This window comes from Ovis aries, chromosome 17 (assembly GCF_016772045.2).
Source record: "Ovis aries strain OAR_USU_Benz2616 breed Rambouillet chromosome 17, ARS-UI_Ramb_v3.0, whole genome shotgun sequence".
Taxonomy (NCBI): domain Eukaryota; kingdom Metazoa; phylum Chordata; class Mammalia; order Artiodactyla; family Bovidae; genus Ovis; species Ovis aries.
The window spans coordinates 68,128,278-68,154,199 of record NC_056070.1 but is presented as its reverse complement, the minus strand read 5'-3'; the positions used below and the strand labels follow the sequence as shown (position 1 = coordinate 68,154,199).

At 40.6% G+C, this 25,922-nt stretch overlaps 2 protein-coding genes across 7 annotated transcripts in view; both read left to right on the top strand.

Annotated features, from left to right (window-relative positions):
- Positions 1-3,939, top strand: part of CHEK2 (checkpoint kinase 2) — a 37,368-nt gene extending 33,429 nt beyond the window's left edge. For all 5 annotated transcript variants that reach the window (XM_042234781.2, XM_012098006.5, XM_060401293.1 and 2 more), the window contains one exon: positions 901-3,939. In XM_042234781.2, the coding sequence (XP_042090715.1) occupies positions 901-990 (90 nt within the window). In that variant the 3' untranslated portion in view covers positions 991-3,939. The remainder of the gene's footprint in view (positions 1-900) is intronic.
- Positions 3,940-5,060: 1,121 nt separating this feature from the next.
- TTC28 (tetratricopeptide repeat domain 28) overlaps positions 5,061-25,922 on the top strand; it is a 568,766-nt gene continuing 547,904 nt past the window's right edge. For both annotated transcript variants that reach the window (XM_027956682.2, XM_015101419.3), the window contains exon 1: positions 5,061-5,254. In XM_027956682.2, coding sequence (XP_027812483.2) covers positions 5,153-5,254 — 102 coding nt within the window. In that variant the 5' untranslated portion in view covers positions 5,061-5,152. The remainder of the gene's footprint in view (positions 5,255-25,922) is intronic.

Below are 25,922 nucleotides of genomic sequence, written 5' to 3'. Positions count from 1 at the left end.
TTTTATGAATTAGAGAAGCACAGGTGGGGGTCATTATTCAAAAAGTCTCTTGTAAGGCAAGATTGTGTGTGTGCTCAGTTGCTAAGTCTCGTCCGACTCTTTGTGATCCTGTGGGCTGTAGCCCACCAGACTCCTCTGCCCATGGGATATTTTCAGCAAGAATACCGGAGTGGGTTGTCATTTCCCCCTCCAGTTGATCATCCCGACCCAGGGATCCAACCAGTGTTTCCTGTGTTGCTGGTGGATTCTTTACCACTGAGCCACATTGGAAGACTGTATTAGAGGCTCAGATTTACATTTGTTGAAAATTTAAAAATTTGGAGGAGTGATTGATGACTTACTGATTATAATCTTATTCCTCTGAAGTTCTTGGTATATATGTTAATATCTGTTCATTTTCTGTCCTACCTTCTTTCGGTAACACTCATTTTCCTATCGGTCCCTCACAATTCTGTAATGGGAAAACACACGAAAGGGTCAGGAGAAGACAACCAAGAGGGGGCTGGTTATGCTGCTTGTTTCCTTGTTTTCTTTTTTTCACTGCACCACATGGCATGTAGGATCTTAGTTCTCCAACCAGGGATTGAACCTGTGCCCTCTGCAGTGGAAGCACGGATGCTTAACCACTGGACCCCCAGGGGAAGTCCCTGCAGCTTACTTTCAATACGCATCGTTGAGTGGTTGGAGGCCCCAAGGGAGAGAAATGTCAGTCCAGTAAACCTGTGTGAGTCGGGGAGGGGTGTGGTAGGGGTTCAGAGCCAATGAGGACAACCAGTACTCTTGGTCCTAGAAGGTTCACATGAAGTGCTCCAAGATTACTGGAAGCATATTGGGAAACTGATAATTGTGACGAAGCCGGAGGTTTTCTTTGAACATCTCTCCCCTTTCCTTTACTTGCAGCCTTCCACAAGTCGAAAGCGGCTTCTTGAAGGGGAAGCAGAGAATGCCGACCCCACGAAGCGCCTGGCTGTGTGCGCGGCTGTCTCGTGAACACTGGTGGACCACGAAAGAAGTGTACCTTCTTGAACCCCTCTGCTGCCATTTTCTTTAAATATGTTTTGTACAGTTTGTATTTCATTATGGGAACAGCTGCTTTTCCACAACCACTGATACACAATTCAAAATGTGATGGAACCTGCGCTTTGTGCTTCTGCGTGTTGATCAGCTCTTAGCTACATGCCTTCAGTGTGTATGTATTTGATATGTATACTTCTGATGCTTCTACTTTGGCTGTAACTAGACGTGTTTCTGAGGATACGTCCCTGGGTGAGCTGCGTACAAGTTCTAAAGACCCCTTAGAAAGTTACAGGTGGAGGGGCACAGCAAGTCAGGGTGGGGTTTGTTGAAAGTGGCTGGTTGCCAGAGTCTTTACCAGACAGTTGGTACTTTGGTGCCCATACCATGGCCCACTTTTGTGATTTTTATTTTAATTTTTTAAATTCAATTTTTATTTTTTTGGCTGTACAGCTTTCGGGATCTTAGTTCCCTGAACAGGGATCAAGCCTGTGCCCCTCTGCAGTTGAATCATAACATCCTAACCTCTGGACCACCAGGGAATTCCCCCGCAGTTTTAGAGTCCCATTCTCACCCTCATGGTCCCTAAAACCACAGACCCAGATAAGTTGTGAAAATCAAAATCTTCCTGATTATAGGAAAAAGACCAGAAACACTGACTGTGTTTGAAATGTAAAAAAGGCATGTGTGCTTGTCCTATTGACCCAATGATGACCAAGAAGACCCTATATAAAGTGCCTGCCTTGGTTGGTCTTGTCTAGTGATTCAATGTGCTAGGTCCTCTGATTACCATCATGTTATAAGTGGGGAACCCAGACTGAAGAAGTGAGGTGACTTACTCAATGTCACACAGCTAGGAAGTGGCAGAACTGGGACCCAGCCCAGGGCTTCCTGACTGAAATCTTGTTCCCTATCTCCTCTGTCCCTTGTTCGATCAGACTTAGGGATGTAGACTCACAGACAAAACTCGTGTGAGGCTGGTGTCTAAATCTTGAATACTGGTATGTTCAATCATGATGGATGGATACAACCCCATAATCTGTGGAAGTTGAGACATCTTGGGGACAAGGAACAGAAAGAAGCCCATTCAAATTACTTCATGGAAAAGGAGATTTGTTTCAGCCTTACAGAGGGCTGGGCCTGGGAGGCCATCAGGAGCCTGGGCAGTTCTAATGGCTGGCTTCTCTTGTCTCTTTCCGACCCACTGAATTTGCCTCTCTGGTCACTTTGGCTGACTGATGCTAGGCCACATTGTAGTCTGCTGACCATGCCATGAGTTGAGTGCCTTGGTTCGGATGCTGCTGTTGAGCCAGCCAGGGGAGGGTGAGGGGCACACAGCTGTTGCCCCAGGCAGTGAGGGTGATGGTTGGCAATGGAAATTAAAAGGGTGTGTAGGCATTCTGAGGCTTGGCTGGCCTGTTGCTGAGGGCTAGATGGGGATTTAGGTGGTTTGCATATTTAAAGGAATGAGGCAGAGATTGCCAAGTTAGATGGGTTTCAGCTCATTTGAATACTTAATGTGAAGGCTGTGGTTTCTTAGGGCATCTTTCCCTCTTGGGGTAGTCAACCAGCCCGTCTCTGTTTTCAGTGCACTCTCTGGTTACACCTACCATGGGTAATGGCCTCCAAAGATGTTCTTATCCTAATCCGCAGAATTTATGAATATGTTCCTTTTTCATGGCAAAAGAGATTTTGCAGGTGTGATTAAGTGAAGGATCTTGAGATGGGAAGGTTATCCTGTTTTATCAAAGTGGGCCCGTGTTGTCACAGTGTTCCTTTTAAGAGGGACACGGAGAGTCAAGAGTCAGAAGAGAGGGAGTGGTATTCTTTGAAAACAGGAAGAGGCCACAAGCCATGGACTACAGGCAGTCACTAGCAGCTGACCAAAAGCAATGGATTCTCTCCTCAGAGCCCCCTGAAGGAACCACTGCTTTTACTTTACACCTTGACTTTAGTTACATGAAACTGATTTTAGACTTCTGACCTCCACACTTAACAGAATAAATATGTACTGTTTTAAACCACCGAGATTGTGGTAGTTTGCTACAGCAGCCAGTGGAAACATATACTCACTAATGAGACATCAGCTGCTGATCTGGGGATACCAAGCATCCACTTCCACTTCTTAACCTCATACTCCACTTTTCTTTAGGGGGGAATTCTTTTCCCCTATCCCATGAGTTCATAGCGGGAGGGGGAGATGGTACCTAAGAAGCCAAAGGGGTCCCTAGAGGCCTTTCCCCTGGTAGAGCTCCTCCCACTGACCACCCAGCTGGAGGTGGGCACAGGACTGAAACATGAGCAAATGGAGCTGGGATGGCAGCATTAGTAGGAGCAATCAGAAGGGGGAGGGGGGGTCCCTTTTTCCACCTGCCCCACCCCCCCATGTCCTGGCAGGGCTGACCCCACTCCCTTCCTAGAGGGGCTCCATATGGTCCATTCTGGCCAGTCTTGCTGTGATAGGCTCAGGCAGATGCATGTGACTCAAAGGGGCCCTAAAGAAAGAAAACCCAAGCCTTTGGCTGGAACTTCTGGGAAACAGTTCCTGCTGTGAATATGTAAAGTCACATTCATAAATTATGGGAAGTTAGGATGAGAACACCTTTGGAGGCCATTATTCACCCTACCCTGGTAGAGGTGTGAGCTGGGAAATGCCTGGGACACTGGGGAGAACTGTATGAGAATGAAGTCATCACAGACAGAAGCAGAGCTGAGATGTAGAATGACTGAGCTTATTGTATGAGTACCTGAATCCAGCTATCCCTTTAGTGAGGTACCAACCAGGACTTTGATTTGTTCCCTTAGTTGATTTACTTCAGGTTGAGTTTTTTAAATTAAAAAAACAAATTATTTTAATTTTTTTCATTGTTTGGTCACTTGTGTCTGGAAAAGGCCAGACTAATAAATCCAACCATTTGCAAACTCTAAGAGACCCTTGGACACTCTTTTTAAGTAGGGAAAACTAAACAACTACTGTTGTTTTTGTGCCAACTTCAGGGTTTTTGGAGAGGTTTGGGGCAAAGAATGGAAACTGAAGATGTGGGAACTAAGAATCCCTCCAGCCTCAAAGTTGAGAGAACCCCCTCCCAGCTAATTATACCGCAGGGTTTGGGAGCAGAGCCCCTTTCATTAAACTTTTAGGAGTCTTGAAAGGACAGGGCTGGAATTATACCACTGAAGCTTGGAGAGCTTGCTGTGTGCCAGGCATTGTGCTCAGACACACGTGTGCCTCCTCAGAAAGCTCACCTCAGCCCTGTGAGGCGTTACTGCCCCTCCTCCCTTCACGGGTTTAGAGATTTCCCAGTTGGCAACAAGTGGAGGCAAGACTTGAACGGAAATTTCCCTTTTCAAGAGACCTTGGTTTTTGATCATAAAATTACTTAAGAGGTTTTTGTCACCAGTTTACCACTTGGTAAAAGTACTAGGCGCGGTATTGATATTTTATCTGGATTACTTCAAGTCCTCTGACTCACCTTAGTTGTTAGACCTTCCCCATTAAGGAAAAACAGGCATCTGGAGACCTGACCTTAATCAGGTAAAGGTTAGTGGGGATGCGGGACTCGAACTCAAGTTTCTCCATTGAGTGTGGCTTTTCCAGTGACACAGACATTCAGTTGTGCCGCTTAGGCTCACGCACGTGCTCACCGACCACCGCGATGGGGATCTCGATCACCTTAGCGGTGTCCTTCCCCTCACACTTCTTGGGGGTAATTCCCTCTTGGGGTAGACCACCGCTTCAAGTCCAAGCAGGTGAAGCTTTTAAAAGGGGTAATGCTACAAGGGGTCTGGTCTGGCGTCGTCCGCAGTGCGGCAGGCGGCTGAGCCCAGCCCAGAACAGCGAGCGCTTGGGCCTGGCCGGACGGGTGCGGAGGGGGTGGGCGCAAGGCTGGGAAGAGCGGGGCCGGGGCCGGAGGGCGTCAGGCTTCGGGGGGCGGGGGCGCGGCGAGTGCGCGCGTGCGCGGTCGGGGGCACGCGCGGAGGCGCGCGGGGAGCGTGCGCGGCGCGTGCGCGGCGGGGGGGTAGTGTGAGACGCCGCGGCGGCGCGCGGCACGGCGGGAACATGGCGCGCGGGGCCGGCGCGCGCGCCTAGCTGGCGGGACCGTTAGCTCGAGGCGGACGCGGCCCGTGCCCCGCGGGGATGGAGCAGTCGCCGCTGCCCGCTCCTGAGCCCACCCCGGGGTCGACCTCAGCACGGAGTCGTAGACGGCGGGAGCCCGAGTCGCCGCCGGCGCCGGCTCCGGTGAGTGCTTGAGGGGCGCGGGCCGGGAGAGTTTCTTTGTGAAACTCCGTCGGTGCGAGCCGGGCCGGGCCTCTGAGGCTGACGAGCGCCCGCGAGGCGGAACCCGCCCGGCCGTCCAGGTTCGAGCCCGGCCTCGCCTCGCTCGGCGTCGGGGCCGGGTCTGTCGCCTGCCCACCTCAGTTTCCGCGGGAGTGTTTGTGTGTGCGCGCCATCGGGGAGGGGAGCGGTATACAGTCGGCGCCTAATGCGCGCGGTGCCACTCCTTGCCTCCGGCCCCTCGAGGCGGCGACTGCCCGCGGTTCGGGCCCACGGGAGAGGGAGACCGCAGCCTCTGGGAGACAGGTGTCGGTGCAGCTCCGGGATGCTCAGGTGCAGACAGCCCCAGGTGGAATCTGAGGGAGTGAGCTGTCCGTCCTCGGAAGGAAGCAAGTCTGTCAGAGTGTCAGCACGGAGGGTGTTTTGGAATGCTTTACGTTTATCTCAGCTGGTTGTGTGGTTGGGGTATTTATTCGTTTGAGTGCCGGAAGCTGAGTGAAATGGACTGAAACCAAGTGAAATGGAGGTGTGGCTCCCACTGGGTGGGATGAGATGCCCCAGAGCACCCTGCCCCCAGACAAGCCAGGGTTTGGGAATAAACTGGAGCGCTTGATAAAAATACAGGCATCACGACTCACCCCAGGCCCAGGCACTGCAAGGCAGAGGAGCACATTTGAATTTTTAACAAACTCAAGTTACTATGTTCAGAGCTCACCATGGCATCCTGGTATCACTCGCGGTGCTTGGCTCATGGTAGATGGTCAGTAAATATTTGCAGGAAGACTGACTTAGGGAGCTTCCAAAATAGGAGTTCTTGAGGTATTTTCAGGAGCTTTTTGATGTTAAGATCTCTGTCAGATATACTGTATGTGATTTTCCTCAGGTCCCAACTTAACTTTTATGACTTTATAAATTCCTTGTTTTCAGTATATTTTAGGCAAAAGCAGGGTATATACATTGCTTAGTATAAGCCATCAACTATGTATACCCTAGCTAGATAGAAATTAATTTCTGAAACTGAATTCTGAATTTAAAAATGCATATTTTTTTCTCTTCATCACATGGGAACGCTAGGCTTATAGGATTTTGTTCTTTTGAGGCAGGTAAATATTTACATTTTCAACAAAGCAAATCTGAATTAGTTTATTCAGAAAGTTGGCAATTTGCTTAAACCTCTGAGTGTTTGTTAATCTTTATGTGATATTTTGAAATTGAGATTTATGTTTAGTTCAGAATCAATGCTGAGTAGAATTGTTTGAAAGTTATTTGAAATTTCAGGGGCTGTTTTTTTCATGTGTTTTGAATTTCAGTAGTTGATTTAATTTTAGTAGTTCTTGTTGATGGAATACGAATGTATAGGAAGACAAAATTGTAGGAATTGAGATTGCATCTGAAGAAGAAAAGTTAAAAATTAGGTGCTCTTTTTCTCCCACTGTTTCATTTTTGTAGTTTATGCAGTGTCTTTTAAGGAATTCTTTCGAGATATAATTGACATATAATATTAGTTACAGGTGTACAATATAATGGCTTGATTAGTTACAGGTGTATAACATGATTTGAAATTTATATATTGCAAAATGATCACAATAAGTTATATCGTTAGTTTTTTCTTGTGATAAGAGGTTTAAAGATCTGCTCTTTTAACAACTGTCAATTATGCAATACAATGTTATTAACTATAGTCACCATGCTGTACATTATATTCCCATGACTTTTTTTTTAAGTATCTTAAAGAAACAACCCAGCTTTTTAGAGATAGAATTATCTTACAATACAAAGTCTTTTGTGACTGGTTTCTTTCACTTACCACAGTGTTTTTGAGGTTTATCCATGTTGCATGTGTATCATTTATTTATTGCTGAGTAATATTGAACAGATATACCACATTTTATCTTTTGATGCATTGATAGACATGAGTTCCCCCCCTCCCCCACATTTTGGTTATAATAAATAATACTGCTATGGACAGTTGTATACAGTTTCAGTGTGGATGTAATGTTTTGATTTTTCTTGGGCATACCCCATTTGCTGGGTTATATGATAACTCTGTATTAATGTTTTGAAGAGTTGAAAATCTGTTTCCTAAGGCATTGCATCCTTTTTCATTCCCACCAGCAGTGTATGAGAGTTTTACAATCTTGCCAGTACTTGTTATGGATTGTCTTTTTAACTTAGCCATCTTAGTCGGTGTTAAGTGGTATCTCATTGCAATTTTGATTTGGATTTCCTTGATGACTAATGACATTGAGTGAGTGTGTGTGTGTGCACGCGTGCGTGACCTTACTGCCCATTTGTATATATTTGGAGAAATGTCTGTTCAAATCCTTTGTCCATTTCAGGTGTCCAGTTTTTCATTGGCTTATTTGTCTTTTTATTATTGAGTTGCAAGAGTTTAAAAATTTTTGGTAAGTCACATATGTGATTTGCAAATGTTTTCTCCCACTCTGTAGGTTTTGTTTTCAGTTTTTTGACAATGTCCTTTTTTGCAAAGTGATGATGAAGTCCAAATTATCTGTTTTTGCTTTTGTTGCTCATGCTTTTGTTGCTGTATCTAAGAATTCATTGCCAAATTCAAGGTTTACCCCTATGCTTTCTTCTAAGAGTTTTATGTTTTTAGTCCTTATATTTAGGTTGTCAATCAATTCTAAATTGATTTTTGTGTATGGTGTAAAGCAGTGGCCCAAATTCATTCTTTTGCATATGGTGATCCAGTTGTCTCAGCACTATGTATTGAAAACATACATATTCTTGTTCCACTGAATGTTCTTTGTACCCTTATTGAAAATCAGCTGACTGTTGGATTTTATTTCTGGATTCTCAATTTTATTCTATTGTCTGTCCTTATGCCAGTACTATACTATTTGGTTACAGTAGATTTGCATTGATAATAAGCTTGTAATAGGTTTTGAAAGTAAGTGTAAGTCTTATAACTTCATTCTTTTTCAAGACTTTTTTGACTTTTCTGGGTCCCTTGCATATGGATTTTGGGATCAGCTTGTCAATTTCTGCCCAAGAGTAGCTGGAATTTTTATAAAGATTATGTTTAATCTGTTCTCTCAATAATGTTTTGTAGTTTTTAGGCCCAGGTCTTAAACTTCTTCCAAAACTTTATTCCTTAGTGTTTATTTTGTTGTATTGGTTGCTGTTGTACCTGGAACTGTTATCAACATTTCATTTCACGTCATTGTTCATCACTAGTTCATTGCTAGCGTATAGTAGAAATACAGTTGAGTTTTGGATATATCTTTTTAAATATTTCTTTTTAATTGGAGGATAATTGTTTTACAATGTTGTGTTAGTTTCTGCTGTACAACAACATGAGTCAGCTGTTTCTGGTGTACAGCACTGTGAGTTAGCTGTAAGCACACATATATCCCCTCCCTTTTGAGCCTCTCTCTCACCCCACCTCTTAGATGTTATCTTTCAACCTCATCATTTAATGGTAGTCTCTTAAAGTTTTCTGTTTCAGATCTTTCCTTGAAAATGGTAAGGAAGAAAGGTCTTTGAAAGCTCAAGTATGGATGCAGATGTAGGTTCATATCTCCAGATTTTGGCTCTGCTACTTACTAGTTGAGTTTTTGACAAATCTTAACTGTTACTACATCTCAGTGTTCTCATATACTCAATGGGACAGTGATATCCACCTCAAAGAATTACTAAGTAAGAGAGAGTGTAGGTAGATATTTAGAACAATGCCTTGTGTGTGGTAGGGATTTGGTACTTGTTGTTTATCTTCTTTTGCTAATTAACTATTTAAAAGCAAGCCCCAAAGCAAACAAAACTGCCAAACCAAAAAAAAAAAGCAAAAAAACCTCTTTCCCCCCCAAATAAACAAACACAACCCCCCACAAATAAACAAATGTAAAACACAGACAAGACAAGAAAAACAAAAAAAACGAAACAACCAAACCACAAAAACCCACAAAGAAAAAACCACAGACAAAAACCTCAAACCTCTTCCTGTCTCCATCACTTTTCTGTGACCCAAGAAATCCCTGTGAGTGCTTGAGGAACAGTGAAAGACAAAGTCTCCCACACCACACAGTTGTATTATAGAAGGCTGCTAAATCTGGGCTGTGTGTATGATACTTGATAGTGTATTTGTATGTATTATTAAAAATAAAAGTGTAACTGAAAGCTGATTTTATTCCACAGTTCTTATTAATGTGCTGTTCTTTTACTACTTATTTTTCCTAAAATCAGAAGCAGTGCTTTTTCATTAAGTTTGATGGTTACAATAGTTACTTCTTTAGAGTGGTTGCTATTTTAGAAAAACTCAACCTGATGTTTAAACTTAAATTTAATAGTACTTTTATTTTGAGGTTTCTTTAGTAGCTAGAGTAGATTGCTATTTTCTGTAGGAGGAAATCAGAAGTAACAATATTAAGGCAGATATGGTGCTTGGAACAAATCATGTTCACTGAATGTGTATTCACTATGAACCAAAGAAAATAATTGTTTATATTGTAAGTATTATTTAAACAAAAGCTTATCTTCAAGATCACAATTAAATTTATAGCCCCCACATCCTCAGACTGATAACTCATAGATATTTATATAAAAAATTTAAATCATAGTGTCTTTATTTAAAAAAAAACTTTGGACTTTCCTAGGGGTCAGTGGCTGAGTCCGCACTTACACTGCAGGGGACAGAGGTTCAACCCCTGGTCAGGGAAGATCCTGCATGTGGTGTGGTACAACCAAAACAAAATTAAACCCTTTTATTATTACAAAAACTATGTTTGCATTGTATGAAATTAGAAAATATAAGACAAGCAAAAATACCACCCTCATAACGTTGCCAATATAATGATTACTATGAATACTTTAATGCATAACTTTCTGGAATTTTTTCTGTACATCTGTTTTTTTTTTTTTTTTTTTGACTGCGAGACTTATGGGATATTGAAATTAGAGACTAGTCCATTTTATTGGAAATCAAAGTAGTACTGGCAGATTGGAGCTTCCCTAGTGGCTCAGATGATAAAGAATCTGCCTGCAATGTGGGAGACCTGAGATCAATCCTTGTGTTAGGAAGATCCCTTGGAGGAGGGCATGGCAACCCACTCCAGTATTCTTGCCTGGAGAATCCTCATGGACAGAAGAGCCTGGTGGGCTACAGTCCACAGGGTCGCAAAGAGTTGGACACGACTGAGTGACTAAGCGTGTGCAGACACAGACATACACACACACAGACACAGACACACACACAGACTGAGAAAGCAGTAAGAGTAACTAGAGAGTAGAACCGTGAAAGTGGGGAGGCAGGTGGTCTTTAAGGGCTCTAATTGCCCTTACTGCGACCACTACCAAAAACTTTTCATCTCCAGACTGTATTACGTCTAGGAGAGGAAATTTCAGTCTGGAGAATATGCAGTATTTAATAATTAATAGTGTGAAGTTAACTTGCAGTATTCTGAAACGTGAGTTGTTGAGATTCTAGTTGACAAATAATGATTCATAATGGGGATGTGGTACTATGTTGTGGGTAAAGAACAGATTGCTAAGAAATAGCAGGTGGTCTCCATAACACAGGAAACCTGACTCTGTGTTGTGGTTTTGCAAGAGTAAAAAAAACTTTAGCTGTGACTGTTAGATATGGGAAGGAATCTTACTGTATACAGTTTCCCTTTTCATGATTATATATATGACATTTCCATGCTCTGACTGCATAAGTTTGCCATAGTGGAAGTTAAAAAATTGCCATAGTAGTGTTTCTATTAATGTGGACTGAATTTCAGAAAATGATAGGAAATTTTAAAAATCAGTATTCTTTTCACTTGCAGAAATGGATAAAAAATGTCACTTTGATGAAGGTGTAACTTCCTAAGATGATTATTTCCCTCTGTCATCATAAAAGGAAAATCAGAAAACTTGATGCTTATATTTTGCAAACTCATGCATTGGTATCCATTTTTAGATAATAGGCACAAGAAAAAGTTTTTGAAGATGAGAAGAAAGTAAGAATAGGTTAGAAGAGAAGATATATTGGAAAAGAATCAACCAAATAAACAGAAAGTAGAAGCAAGCAGAGGTGAGAGAAGAGGGTAGTTATTAGATTTAAAGGACAATATTCTAAAAATTGTGAAAGTCACTCAATTGTGTCCAACTCTTTGCGACCCCATGAATATACAGTCCATGGAATTCTCCAGGGCAGAATACTGGAGTTGGGTAGCCGTTCCCTTCTCCAAAGGACCTTCCCACCCACGGATCGAACCTAGGTCTCCCACATTGCAGGGGGTTTCTTTACCAGCTAAGCCACCAGGGAAGCCCAAGAGTACTGGAGTGGGTAGCCTTTCCCTTCTCTAGCGAATCCTCGCTACCCAGGAATCGAACTAGGATCTCCTGCATTGCAGGCAGATTCTTTACCAGCTGAGCTAAAAAAAAAAAAAAAAAAAAATGATATCCCTGGTGGCTTAGTTGGTAAAGAATCTGCCTGCAATGTGGGAGATCTGGGTTCGATCCCTGGGTCCGGAAGATCCCCCGGAGAGGGAAATGGCAACCCATTCTAGTATTCTTGCCTGAAGAATTCCATGGATAGAGGAGCCTGGTGGGCTACTGTCCATGAGGTCACAAAGAGTTGGACATGACTGAGTGACTGACTTTCACTTTTCATTCCAAAAATTACTGGGATCTCTGTTTGAGGCTTGCAGGACTTTAGTTCCCAGACCAGGGATTGAACCCATGGCACCTGCAGTGGAGATGGAATCCTAGCCACTGGATTGCCAGGGAATTCCCAAGACAGTCTTGAAAAAGAACAAACTTAGAGGTCTCATTCTTCCCAGTTTCAAAATCTGTAAAGTGAGAGTAATCAAGAGAGTGTATTACTTGCATAAGAATAACTTAAGTCTATGGAATTGAGAGTCTGGAAATAAATCCTCACATGTATGGTCAACTGATTCTCAACAGTAATGTGAAGACCATTCAAAGTGGGCAGAATAGTCTTTTCAGTGAATGTTGTTGGACAGCAGACAACTGGATATCCCCATACAAAAGGTTGAATTTGGACCCCTGTCTCACACCATACACAAAAATTAACTCAAAATGTATTGAAGACCTAAATGTAAGAGCAAAAACAATAAAATTCTTATCAGAAAGCACAGGTCTATAAGTGACATTTTAAATGCGAGCATGGTAACCTTTATATATTTATGAGATTATTATGCCAAGTTATAGAGCAGAGGAAGCCATCAACTTTGTAAGACTTACCCTGTGACCTTCGTCTTCTAAGAGCTTGCTGCTGCTGCTGCTAAGTCGCTTCAGTCATATCTGACTCTGCGACCCAAGAGATGGCAGCCCACCAGGCTCCTCTGTCACTAGGATTCTCCAGGCAAGAATACTGGAGTGGGTTGCCATTGCCTTCTCCTCTAAGAGCTTAGTTTCCTGAAATTTTGTTAGTGTAGTTTGATACTGAAGAGTATATATTTAATAAGGCTAAGCACTTAGGTTGAAACAGTATTTTTAATTTTAGAGTGAATTTGTTGTTGTTGCTAAGTTGTGCCCAACTCTTTGTGACCCCATGGACTGTAGCTTGTATCTCCTGGAGTTTGCTTAAATTCATATCCATTGAGTTGGTGATGGTATCCAACCATCTCATCCTCTGTTGGCTCCTTCTTCTCCTCCCTTCAATCTTTCCCAGCATAAGGGTCTTTTCCAATGAGTTGGCTCTTCGCATTATGTGGCCAAAGTATTGGAGTGTCAATATCAGTCCTTCTAATGAGTATTCAGTGTTGATTTCCTTTAGGATTGACTGGTTTGATTTGGTCATTCTCATTTCCCTCTCAGAAATTTTCATGTTACTAATATGATTTTGGAATTCAGGCACCTTTATTGGACATTTGACCTTGTGTATAGTTTCTTGTCCTTGGGAAAAATGTATTATGGGGGTTGCACAATTTCCTGAGAGAGTACTAAAAATAGTCACAAATGCTTTTGTTCTGTAGGTAATATTTTTGTGTAGAGTGCTGTCTTAAATCTTTTAGGTTATGAAGAAATGGGATTTTTGAAAGTTGCTCCACTGTCAAATAATACTCTTATTAAATTAGTTCCTAATCTCTATGAAGATTTATGAGAACTATTCATAAAAATTTTTCTGGAAATTGGTCATAAATTCAAAATATATTTTATAAAAAGTAAAATTTTCATTAGGTATATTTGGAAGAATCATGTAAATTATAAAATACTGTATGTTGGCAGTGTTGTTTCCATAAAGTATAGGGTCTGTTGATTTCAGATTTTAATCACTAACATTTTGTGTTTACTGTGTTTTAGGTACTGTTCTAAGTCCTTTACATAAGTTAACTCATTTAGTTCTCACAACTATCTTTCTTATGAGATAGTAACCTTGCCATACCTCAGTTTTCTTTTGTGTAATAAGGGGTAACAATAGTAACTAAGTAGTATCCTGCTCAAGTTCCACAGTTAGGAAGCTGAGTTGCCCTGGATTCTAAGTTAGTAGTTAGGCTCTGGAGTTTACTTTCTTAGCCATTGCACTGGACTATCTTTGATCTGAATGATCATTAAGCAAATAATAATCCATTATAACTATCTTTTACTATGGGATATTAGACTTACTGCCAGACAGTAATATAGGAATGCCCCTGGATATTTTTAAAGATCTAGTTTTCATTTTGGGGTTTAAGGTTATGTTGGCACAGTATTCTGAAATTTGAGTCTTTATAATGATAGAGCAAAAGGATGAGTACTTGAAACTGAGTTTATTCTTTCATTTTATTATCTCACAACTTTATTAATCAAAATATAAACTTGACTGCAGGGTAAGCAGTTTATTTTTAAGTATTTAAAGTTATAAAACTGTTATTAAACTAATACTTAATGCAGTATCTGACATAAATGTTTCTTGAATGAATACTAAACCAGATAATGAAGAAAAGTATCAAAATGAGGCTACATAAAAATAGTTTTAAGATAGTGAAGGAATGATTGTAATTTCATATGCATCTCTGAAATAAAAGAATTGTAAAATCATTGCTTATATCTTCCTTTCTTATTAATGAAGGGAATCAGTCTTTATAATACAAATTAAAAGTCGTTAACTAAAAACAAAAGATAACTAACACTATAAGGAATTTATTGATTCAGAATTTTAGCCCAAGGAGAGATTTGAAAAATAAAACTACAGTTTTAGTTTCCTGAAAGAAGTTTTTGGTTGTTTCTACTTAATAAATATTAATTTTTGAGCTTATTCCTTTTTCTTGAGTTAAAGAGTTGAAATAATTAAATGTCTCAAACAGTTTTATACTGCTCTCTCTCTCTGCATACCTATATATATATATATATATATATATATATATATATATATATATTTGACTGCACCATGCAACTTATGGGATGTTATTTCCCTGATGCAAGAATGGAACCCAGGGCCTCAGCAGCAAGAGTATAGAGTCCTAACCACTGGACCACCAGGGAATTCCCTACTCTTCTGCTTAAGAGTACATATTTATTTCCAGTTTAAGTTGAAGTTGGAGGAGTTAGATTTAGTTTGTGTTTAATACTAGCTGAGTGTTTTTCAAAATGTAGTTGGTTTGCCATGATTGTCATAGCATTAAAAAAAAGCATTATTTGTTTGGTTGCTCTGGGTCTTAGCTGTGGCATGTGGGATCTAGTTTCCTGGCCAGGGAATGAACTCAGGCCCTCTGCATTTGGAGCACAGTCTTAGCCACTGGAATACCAGGGAAGTCTCTGTCATAACATTTTGATTGATCAGAGGAAGTTGTGAGAGTGAGTTTGTATCAATTTGGCTCAAACATTAAAAAAAAGTCTTGTTTCTTCTTGTGTAGTATTTTATCACATTTTGTGTATAGTTACTTTAGATGCAGCAGTATTTTAACATTAACTTTGAAAAATACTCTCCTGGAGGTGTCTATTCCTTTAGATGAAATCTCCAGGTTTCAAGATGTGATGCTTAAGTACTTTGTCTCCTGAGAGTGCACTGTGAAAAGATAGCTGTACCAAAGCATGACTATTTTTAATAGAAGCAATTCAGTTCAGTTCAGTCGCTCAGTCGTGTCTGACTCTTTGCGACCCCATGAATCGCAGCACGCCAGGCCTCCCTGTCCATCACCAACTCTTGGAGTTCACTCAGACTCACGTCCATCGAGTCAGTGATGCCATCCAGCCATCTCATCCTCTGTCATCCCTTCTCCTCCTGTCCCCAATCCCTCCCAGCATCAGAGTCTTTTCCAATGAGTCAACTCTTCGCATGAAGTGGCCAAAGTACTGGAGTTTCAGCTTTAGCATCATTCCTTACAAAGAAATCCCAGGGTTGATCTCCTTCAGAATGGACTGGTTGGATCTCCTTGCAGTCCAGGGACTCTCAAGAGTCTTCTCCAACACCACAGTTCAAAAGCATCAATTCTTCGGCGCTCAGCCTTCTTCACAGTCCAACTCTCACATCCATACATGACCACAGGAAAAACCATAGCCTTGACTAGACGGACCTTAGTTGACAAAGTAATGTCTCTGCTTTTGAATATACTACCTAGGTTGGTCATAACTTTCCTTCCAAGAAGTAACCGTCCTTTAATTTCATGGCTGCAGTCACCATCTGCAGTGATTTGGGAGCCCAAAAAAATAAAGTCCGCCACTGTTTCCACTGTTTCCCCAACTATTTCCCATGAAGTGATGGGACCGGATGCCATGATCTTCGTTTTCTGAATGTTGAGCTTTAAGCCAACTTTTTCACTCTCCTCTTTCACTTTCATCAAGAGGCTTTTTAGTTCCTCTTTGCTTTCTGCCATAAGGGTGGTGTCATCTGCATATCTGAGGTTATTGATATTTCTCCCGGCAATCTTGATTCCAGCTTGTGTTTCTTCCAGCCCAGTGTTTCTCATGATGTGCTCTGCATATAAGTTAAATAAGCAGGGTAACAACATACAGCCTTGACATACTCCTTTTCCTATTTGGAACCAGTCTGTTGTTCCATGTCCAGTTCTAACTGTTGCTTCCTGACCTGCATATAGGATTCTCAAGAGACAGATCAGGTGGTCTGGTAGTCCCATCTCTTTCAGAATTTTCCACAGTTTATTGTGATCCACACAGTCAAAGGCTTTGGCATAGTCAATAAAGCAGAAGTAGGTGTTTTTCTGGCACTCTCTTGCTTTTTCCATGATCCAGTGGATGCTGGCAATTTGACCTCTGGTCCTCTGCCTTTTCTAAAACCAGCTTGAACATCTGAAAGTTCATGGTTCACATACTGCTGAAGCCTGGCTTGGAGAATTTTGAGCATTACTTTACTAGCATGTGAGATGAATGCAACTGTGCGGTAGTTTGAGCATTCTTTGGCATTGCCTTTCTTTGAGATTGGAATGAAAACTGACCTTTTCCAGTCCTGTGGCCACTGCTGAGTTTTCCGAATTTGCTGGCATATTGAGTGCAGCACTTTTACAGCATCATCTTTCAGGATTTGAAAGAGCTCAACTGGGATTCCATCACCTCCATTAGCTTTGTTTGTAGTGATGCCTTCTAAGGCCCACTTGACTTCACTTTCTAAGATGTCTGGCTCTAGATTAGTGATCACATCATCATGATTATCTGGGTCGTGAAGATCTTTTTGGTACAATTCTTCTGTGTATTCTTGCCACCTCTTCTTAATATCTTCTGCTTCTGTTAGGTCCATACCATTTCTGTCCTTTATTGAGCCCATCCTTGCATGAAATGTTCCCTTGGTATCTCTAATTTTCTTGAAGAGATCTCTAGTCTTTCCCATTCTGTTGTTTTCCTCTATTTCTTTGCATTGATCACTGAAGAAGGCTTTCTTATCTCTTCTTGCTATTCTTTGGAACTCTGCATTCAGATGGTTATATCTTTCCTTTTCTTCTTTGCTTTTCGCCTCTCTTCTTTTCACAGCTATTTGTAAGGCTTCCCTAGACAGCCATTTTGCTTTTTTGCATTTCTTTTCCATGGGGATGGTCTTGATCCCTGTCTCCTGTACAAGGTCACTAACCTCATTCCATAGTTCATCAGGCACTCTATCTATCAGATCTAGACCCTTAAATCTATTTCTCACTTCCGCTGTATAATCATAAGGGATTTGATTTAGGTCATACCTGAATGGTCTAGTGGTTTTCCCTACTTTCTTCAATTTAAGTCTGAATTTGGTAATAAGGAGTTCATGATCTGAGAAGCAATTAAATCTTTGCAGTATTGGAATATCTTTCCTTTTTATTAGTTGTGCATCAAAAAAACCAGGACCAAGTGCATCAGGCATCCTATGACTGTTTCAAAGGGTGAAAGTTTGTCAATTCTGAAAGGGGTGGGTCTGAGACTTAGAAGGACCAATGGCAATGCTTTTGGTCAAGGTATTTGGAGAGCCTTTACAAATTTTTCCAGTCTTAATGCCATTTGAGCATTTGACTAAACCGGAGGATTGAGGGTGGTAAACACAGTGAAAGTATTGTAAAACTGGCCAAACTACTCAGGCTTGTCAAAGGAAGTGGCCATAGAATGTGTTCTTGATCACTGTGAAGTTTGAGAAGCATTCTTTTGGTAGGGATAATTTTTTTCCTAAAGGACTTTTTAGCCACAAAGGAGGCAGTAGCCTGTCTGCAAGGGAAGGCTTCCATCCAATGTGATAACACACAAACCATGGCTAAAACATATTTATATTCATGAGACAGAAGAAGTTGTATGATATGCATTTTGCCAGACCTCAAATGGTCCATGGGGCAGTTTAAAATGTCCAAGAGCAGTACTAACAGGCTTCCCTGGGTTGTGCTTAGATAAATGAGACAAGTGAGGTAGGCACTTTTTGTGGCCTTGTTATTGTTTTCTCACCAATATTGATTCATGAAGGCTATCATTTTGTTGGTAGACCAGTGGCTTATTGCATGTACGATGGTGAGGACTGAGAATTTGAGATTCTCTGGTAGGATGGGGTTGTTATTTGGTCCAAACCACAACTTTCTCTTTTTATCAAGTCAACAATTGTTGAGTTTCCAATCCTGTTTTGTTTTTCCTGAGGCCATTGTTGGGCTTCTCTAGCCAGTTTTCCTAAGTTATCATTTAGGGAAATAACCCTTTTGACCATGACAGAGGTTTGGCGATTGTTGGTTCCTTTAATGGTAGCATTACTTGCAGAGATGTCAGCAAGGTGATTTCCCTTAGCTTCCAGAGGGTCAAGTTTAGAATGCCCTGGAATTTTAATAGCTATCCTGGAATGTGAAGTCAAGTGGGCCTTAGAAAGCATCACTACAAAGAAAGCTAGTGGAGGTGATGGAATTCCAGTTGAGCTCTTTCAAATCCTGAAACATGATGCTGTAAAAGTGCTGCACTCAATATGCCAGCAAATTCGGAAAACTCAGCAGTGGCCACAGGACTGGAAAAGGTCAGTTTTCATTCCAATCTCAAAGAAAGGCAATGCCAAAGAATGCTCAAACTACCGCACAGTTGCACTCATCTCACATGCTAGTAAAGTAATGCTCAAAATTCTCCAAGCCAGGCTTCAGCAGTATGTGAACCATGAACTTTCAGATGTTCAAGCTGGTTTTAGAAAAGGCAGAGGACCAGAGGTCAAATTGCCAGCATCCACTGGATCATGGAAAAAGCAAGAGAGTGCCAGAAAAACACCTACTTCTGCTTTATTGACTATGCCAAAGCCTTTGACTGTGTGGATCACAATAAACTGTGGAAAATTCTGAAAGAGATGGGACTACCAGACCACCTGATCTGTCTCTTGAGAATCCTATATGCAGGTCAGGAAGCAACAGTTAGAACTGGACATGGAACAACAGACTGGTTCCAAATAGGAAAAGGAGTATGTCAAGGCTGTATGTTGTTACTCTGCTTATTTAACTTATATGCAGAGCACATCATGAGAAACACTGGGCTGGAAGAAACACAAGCTGGAATCAAGATTGCCGGGAGAAATATCAATAACCTCAGATATGCAGATGACACCACCCTTATGGCAGAAAGCAAAGAGGAACTAAAAAGCCTCTTGATGAAAGTGAAAGAGGAGAGTGAAAAAGTTGGCTTAAAGCTCAACATTCAGAAAACGAAGATCATGGCATCCGGTCCCATCACTTCATGGGAAATAGTTGGGGAAACAGTGGAAACAGTGGCGGACTTTATTTTTCTGGGCTCCCAAATCACTGCAGATGGTGACTGCAGCCATGAAATTAAAGGACGGTTACTTCTTGGAAGGAAAGTTATGACCAACCTAGATAGCATATTAAAAAGCAGATACGTTACTTTGCTAGCAAAGGTCAGTCAATCAAGGCTATGGTTTTTCCAGTTGTCATGTATGGATGTGAGAGTTGGACTGGAAGAAAGCTGAGCGCCGAAGAACTGATGCTTTTGAACCATGGTGTTGGAGAAGACTCTTGAGAGTCCCTTGGACTGCAAGGAGATCCAACCAGTCCCTTCTGAAGGAGATCAGCCCTGGGATTTCTTTGTAAGGAATGATGCTAAAGCTGAAACTCCAGTACTTTGGCCATCTTATGTGAAGAGTTGACTCATTGGAAAAGACTCTGATGCTGGGAGGGATTGAGGGCAGGAGGAGAAAGGGACGACAGAGGATGAGATGGCTGGATGGCATCACTGACTCGATGGACGTGGGTTTGGGTGAACTCTGGGAGTTGGTGATGGACAGGGAGGCCTGGCATGCTGCGATTCATGGGGTTGCAAAGAGTCAGACACGACTGAGCGACTGAACTGAACTGAAAGTAGCAGGTAAAAGTATTGCATCCAGTAATTCCTGAACATAGGGGCCATTTTAAGTTTAATTTAAAACTTTCTTACTAAAAGTAAGAAAGCCATGTTCCTCCCACAACATTTCAAAATCATGAGCTATCTAAAGCATATCTACTTTTAATATAAATATTGGCAGTTTTGTCATTGGCTAAAAGATTCAGTTCAGTCACTCAGTCATGTCCGACTTTGCGACCTCATGGCCTACAGCACACCAGGCCTCCCTGTCCATCCTCAAGTCCCAGAGCTTACCCAAATTCATGTCCATAGAGTCGGTGATGCCATCCAACCATCTCATTCTCTGTCATCCCCTTCACCTCCTCCCTTCAATCTTTCCCTGCATCAGGGTCTTTTCCAGTGAGTCAGCTCTTCGCATCATGTGGCCAAAGTATTGGAGTTTCAGCTTCAACATCAGTCGTTCCAGTGAACACTCAGGACTGATCTCCTTTAGAATGGACTGGTTGGATCTCGTTGCAGTCCAAGGGACTCTCAAGAGTCTTCTCCAACACCAAGGTTCAAAAGCATCAATTTTTTGGCACTCAGCTTACTTGTAGTCCATACATCCGTATATGACTACTGGAAAAACCATAGGTTTGACCTTTTTCGGCAAAGTGATGTCTCTGCTTTTTAATATGCTGTCTAGGTTGGTCATAGCTTTTCTTCCAAGGAGCAAGCTAGCATATTGGCATGCTTCATGTTACTATGCTTCGCTTTACTGCACTTTGCAGATGCTGCATTTTTTTTTCTTTTTTTTTTTTCTTACAAATGGAAGGTTTGTGGCAACTTTGCTTTGAGCAAGTTTATTGCTGGCATTTTTTCCTCCCTAATAGCGTTTACTCACTTCATATCTCTATGTCACATTTTGGTAATCCTCACAATATTTCAAAAAATTTTTATTTGTTATGGTTATCTGTGATGCTAGTATTGTGGTTATTTTGGGGCACAGTTAATTGCACCCATATAAGATGCCAGACTTAATTGGTAAATGTTGTATGTGTCCTGACTGCAATGTAGGTGGTCTCTGGGTCAGGAAGATCCCCTGGAGAAGGAGGTGGCTACCCACTTCAGAATTCTTGCCTTGAGAATCCCATGGACAGAGGAGCCTGGCGGTTTGTGGTCTGTGGAGTTACAAAAAGTCAGACACGACTGAGTGCTAACACTGCACCATCATTGGATGAATGGATTTTTTATAATTCTAGCTGTTGTGTTTTGTGGGCCTGTTAGTTTTGCTTTTCTGTGAGGCACATATATTGGATGCGAAAGGTAAAGGAGAATCTGCTGCTTCTGTCACTCCCTTTATAGCCATCACTGTCTTGTTTCTTGTAACTCAAGTTAGGTTTTGGTCTCTTGTTCCATTGCAAAAAACAAGCCTGAAGAGATGGGACAGGAGGAAAGCCCCTACAGACAGATCTGCTGGGTTTTGAGGAGTGATTTTCTTTCTTCCCCTTGAAGGGGAGAAACCTTTTTTCACTGGTACTTTTAAAGCTCTTCGACTATAAAGAATCACCAATTTTGGACAAGTGCAACACAGAATGCTCAGAGGACCTGAGCTTTTAAACTTTGGAGGTCTAAACTTTATTGTTGGCCACTGTTAAGTCTGTCTGGTATTTCGAAGGAATACTGAGCACTGCAAATAGGCACTGAAGGGGTAAATTTATTAAACCTGCGGGGGAGAAAAGTGCTGCTGTAATGAACATGTAAAGATAAGGAAGTGAAACAGCCTCATTACTGACATGGAGAAAGTTGTAGGGGTCTGGATAGAAGATCAAACCAGCTACAACATTCCTTTAAGCCAAAGCCTAATCTGCAGTAAGGCCCTAATTCTCTTGACTACTGTGAAGGCTGAGAGAGGCGAGGAAGCTGCAGAGGAAGAAACTGAAGTTAGTAGAGGTTGGTTTATGAGGTTTAAGGAAAGAAGCTGTTTCCATAACAGGAAAGTGGACTATGAGACTGCAAGTGCTGACATAGAAGCCAGTTAACCAGAAGACCTCACTAAGGTAATTAATGAAGATGGCTACACTAGACAACAGAGCTTCAGTGTAGATGAAACAGCCTTCTGTTGGAAGGAGATGCCATCTAGGACTTTCATAGCTACAGAGAAGTCAGTGCCTGACTTTGAAGCTTCAAAGGACAGGCTGACTCTTATTAAGGGCTAATGCAGCTAGTCGCTTTAAGTTGAAGCCAATGCTATTCACTATTCAAGAAATCCTACGGTACTTAGGAATTATGCTAAATCTGTCTACCTGGATGACAGTACATCTGTTGACAGCATGGTTTACTGACTGTTTTAAGCCCACTGTTGAAATCTATTGCTCAGAAAAAAAGATTTGTTTCAAAATAGTACTGCTCATTGACAATGCACCTGTTCACCCAAGAGCTCTGCTCATACAAATGATGCTATTATGAATATCCTGGTATATATAGCTTTGTTTACATAGGTTAATGTATCTGAAGTCTAATTTACTAGAAGTAGGAAAAACTTCTAGAATTTGAAGGGTGTGTATCTTTTACTTTTTTTTTTTTTTTTAGGTATTCCTAAATTGTTCTATGATTACACCAGCTTGCACTTCGACCAGCAATGTATGGGTGGGACTTTTTCTTTATCCTCTTACCATTAAAATGTATTTTTTACCCCCCATTAGTAGGAGAGGTGAAAAGTGATATTTCACGGGTTGATTTTCTTTTAAAATAATTGAAGCCACACATTAAAAAATATGATTAAAAGCCATATGAATTTCCTTTCTCATGATGTGCCTGTGCGTATTCTTATCTTTTTCCACTGGATTTTAAAAAAAATTTTATTTGTAGATTTTTAAATAGTAAGGGCTTCCCTTGTGGCTCAGCTGTTAAAGAATCTGCCTGCAATGTGGAAGACCTGGTTTGATCCCTGAGTTGGGAAGATCCCCTGGAGAAGGGAAAGGCTACCCCAGTACAGTCCATGGGGTTGCAAAGAGTCAGACACGGCTGAGAGACTTTTACTTTTCTTTCACTATATAGTAAGCAAATTAGCTTTTTATCATGTATTACAAATATATTTTTTTTAACCTACTTGTGACTCATCTTTTTACTTTTTTTAAAAATAATTTTTTCCATGCAGATATTTAAAACTGATAAGCATTTTTTATATCATTTGAATAGTCAAAATTTATAGCAGGACTGGAGCTATGTTAAGTAATTGTATGTGGCTGAATAGGTCTGAGTCAATTTGGTCCATATGTTATTGACGCTACTGTCCTTTTAAGATGAGTCTATCAGAGGGTCAGAAGAAAACATCAACAATGTTAACGGATGTTGACATTCATAAATTATACCTAATGAAATATGTGAGGAAAGAATATCAGAGGAATTAAGTGGTATTTCAAAACTTTGGTTTTTTTTGGTCTTCTTGAGTGGTACTGTATATTCACCCTAGTAGTCTATGAATTTTATATGGCCATTTATTCCAGGTACTATATAATCTGAGAAATACATGCAAACCTTTAAAAAAAAACTCTCTGTATTGCCAAATTTATCAATTGCAGAGAAGATAGAGAAGGACAAGGGAAATTATATCTCTTTTAAAAAATCATACACAAAAATTGCCTTTTCCTAGCATCCTAAGGACCACATTGTAACCAGCTGAGTAGACTCAGGCATATTTTGACAAATTAGATGCTTCTGTGGACATTTGCTAGAGTGTGTTTTCCTCTTACATTTGAGGGCATTTGGTGGTGAAGATGGTGTTGGAGTTCTCTAGTATTTATAATCTTTCTGCAGTAGCACTAACTTTTTCATGATGTTTTTCTTTGCTCTCAGAGGCATTACCTAATAGTTTACATCAGTATTTCGAGCATTTTCTCGTCCAGCTAGGTACTCCACCGAAAAGATACTTTGATCTTATTATGTATTGTAGCTATCTCCTCTATCAGATTTACAGTGTGTGAAATAACTCTTAGCAGGCTTCCCTGATAGCTCAGGTGGTAAAGAATCTGCCTCCAATGCAGGAGACCCCAGTTTCATTCCTGGGTAGGGAAGATCTGCTGGAGAAGTGACAGCCTACCTACTTCAGTATTCTTGGGCTTCCCTTGTGCGGGAGACCTGGGTTTGATCCCTGGGTTGGACAGATCCCCTGGAGAAGGGAAAGGCTACCCACCCCAGTGTTTTGGCCTGGAGGACTCCATGGACTGTTGAAGTGTCTTCCACTAAAGAAGAAACTTAATTTAACTTTGTTCATCCCAGTCTCCTGAGGACCTAGGGGTTCCTTAGAACATGTTTTGGAAAATGTTACTTTGTATTACTGTATATGGAGATAATCGAATGCAGACTCTTTTCTTAATTTGATTCTTATCTATTTTGAAGTAGAACCAAATTACCCTGAGAAGCAAGGAATGCTGTAATAGTAGGATTATGTCTTTTTCACTTTTAGGCCACATGTGAACCTAACGAATTTTACTTCTGTTACTGTTACTGCTCTTTTTATGTTGTACCCCTGAATTTTCAAATGTTGAATTTGTTCTATAATTTATGGATAGTACTGCCCTTAAGTAGAGTCATGATGATGACTGTTTCCCAAAATGAAATGTCTTATACATTGTTAAATGTCTTATATTAATCCATTAGTTTGGTGTGGCTGAAATCATTAAAAAATTAATCAAGACTCTTCAGGAAAATCCTGGTCATTTGCTCAATGTTCCATAGTCCATTCACTTTCAAGCAATATGTTTCATGATCATAATTAAAAAAACAGAAACAGAACCCTAACCAGAGTATACATTATTGGCTATTTCTATATTCGTACGAGGAATTTGAGGGATATAATTTGGGTGCTGATACTTGAAATTTCTAGGAAATTTTAAATTGTCCTAGAAAGCTAGGATATGATATCCCTTTGAGTAGAGGAAAAAATCTGCTTCCCTCTGTGGGAGATTGGCTTTGTCTTCTTCTTCCTCTTTGTGGAGTCTGTTCTTTTTTAATGCAACTACTTCTGTGAGGAGTCTGTTACTTTTGTACCTGTTGTATCTGTTACCTATTAGGTCTGTCCACTTCTGAATGGAGGGACTAGACTGGGTCTTAAAGGAAGACGTGAGGAAGGAAATTAAATTTTTTGTTTTAATTTCACTTAGGGCAAGCCTACTTGAAATTGCAAACTGTTTGTCTTGATACTGCTGTCTTAAGCATCTATCCTTGGGATTCTAATGCAGTTTCTAATTTTCCTTTTTTAAAAATGAATAACATTTGACTCATTTATTCCTTTTCGTTTTAAGGTCACTGCTATAAAGTCATAGAAAACTTAGTGATTTGGAAAAATCAACGTCAGAGACAGGGCTTAAATTGCCAAGATACAATTTACAGCAGATTTTTTTTTTCTTTTTGATGATCTCCAAAAATGTGGTGGTAGGCAAATTATAGTTACCAAATTTGCCAGTCTAAAAAGATTCCTTGGTACATGAAAATTTATTTTTTAAAAGGTTATTATTTTTTTAAATTTAAGACTTACATGTGCTCATTACATCACATTGGGTTAAAAGAAAATTTTAAGAAAATAACTCATAATCTTGTATCCAAAGATATCTTAGCATAGTTGATATTTTGATCTTATTCCTTTTGTTAATTTCCTAAATGCAGCCATCTTAACATAATTGAGATCATATTGTCTGCATTGGTTTGCATTTTGTTTTTTTCTTAGTATAACTTTAAATTGTCAAGGAAAAGCCTGATTATTTTTTGCGTTTATTTGTTTATTCATTCTCTCAAACAAAAAATATATGCATATATAAATATGTATTTTTGTAACTATATGTGTATATAGGAGAACAGATACATATATACATATGTATTTAAGGTACTATGTTTGCTGCTTCTTGGAAAGTGTGTTGTCTTTCTGGGCATAAAAGTTAACTGTAGTATAAAGCAGACTATGAAGAATGTCCATATTCTTTTG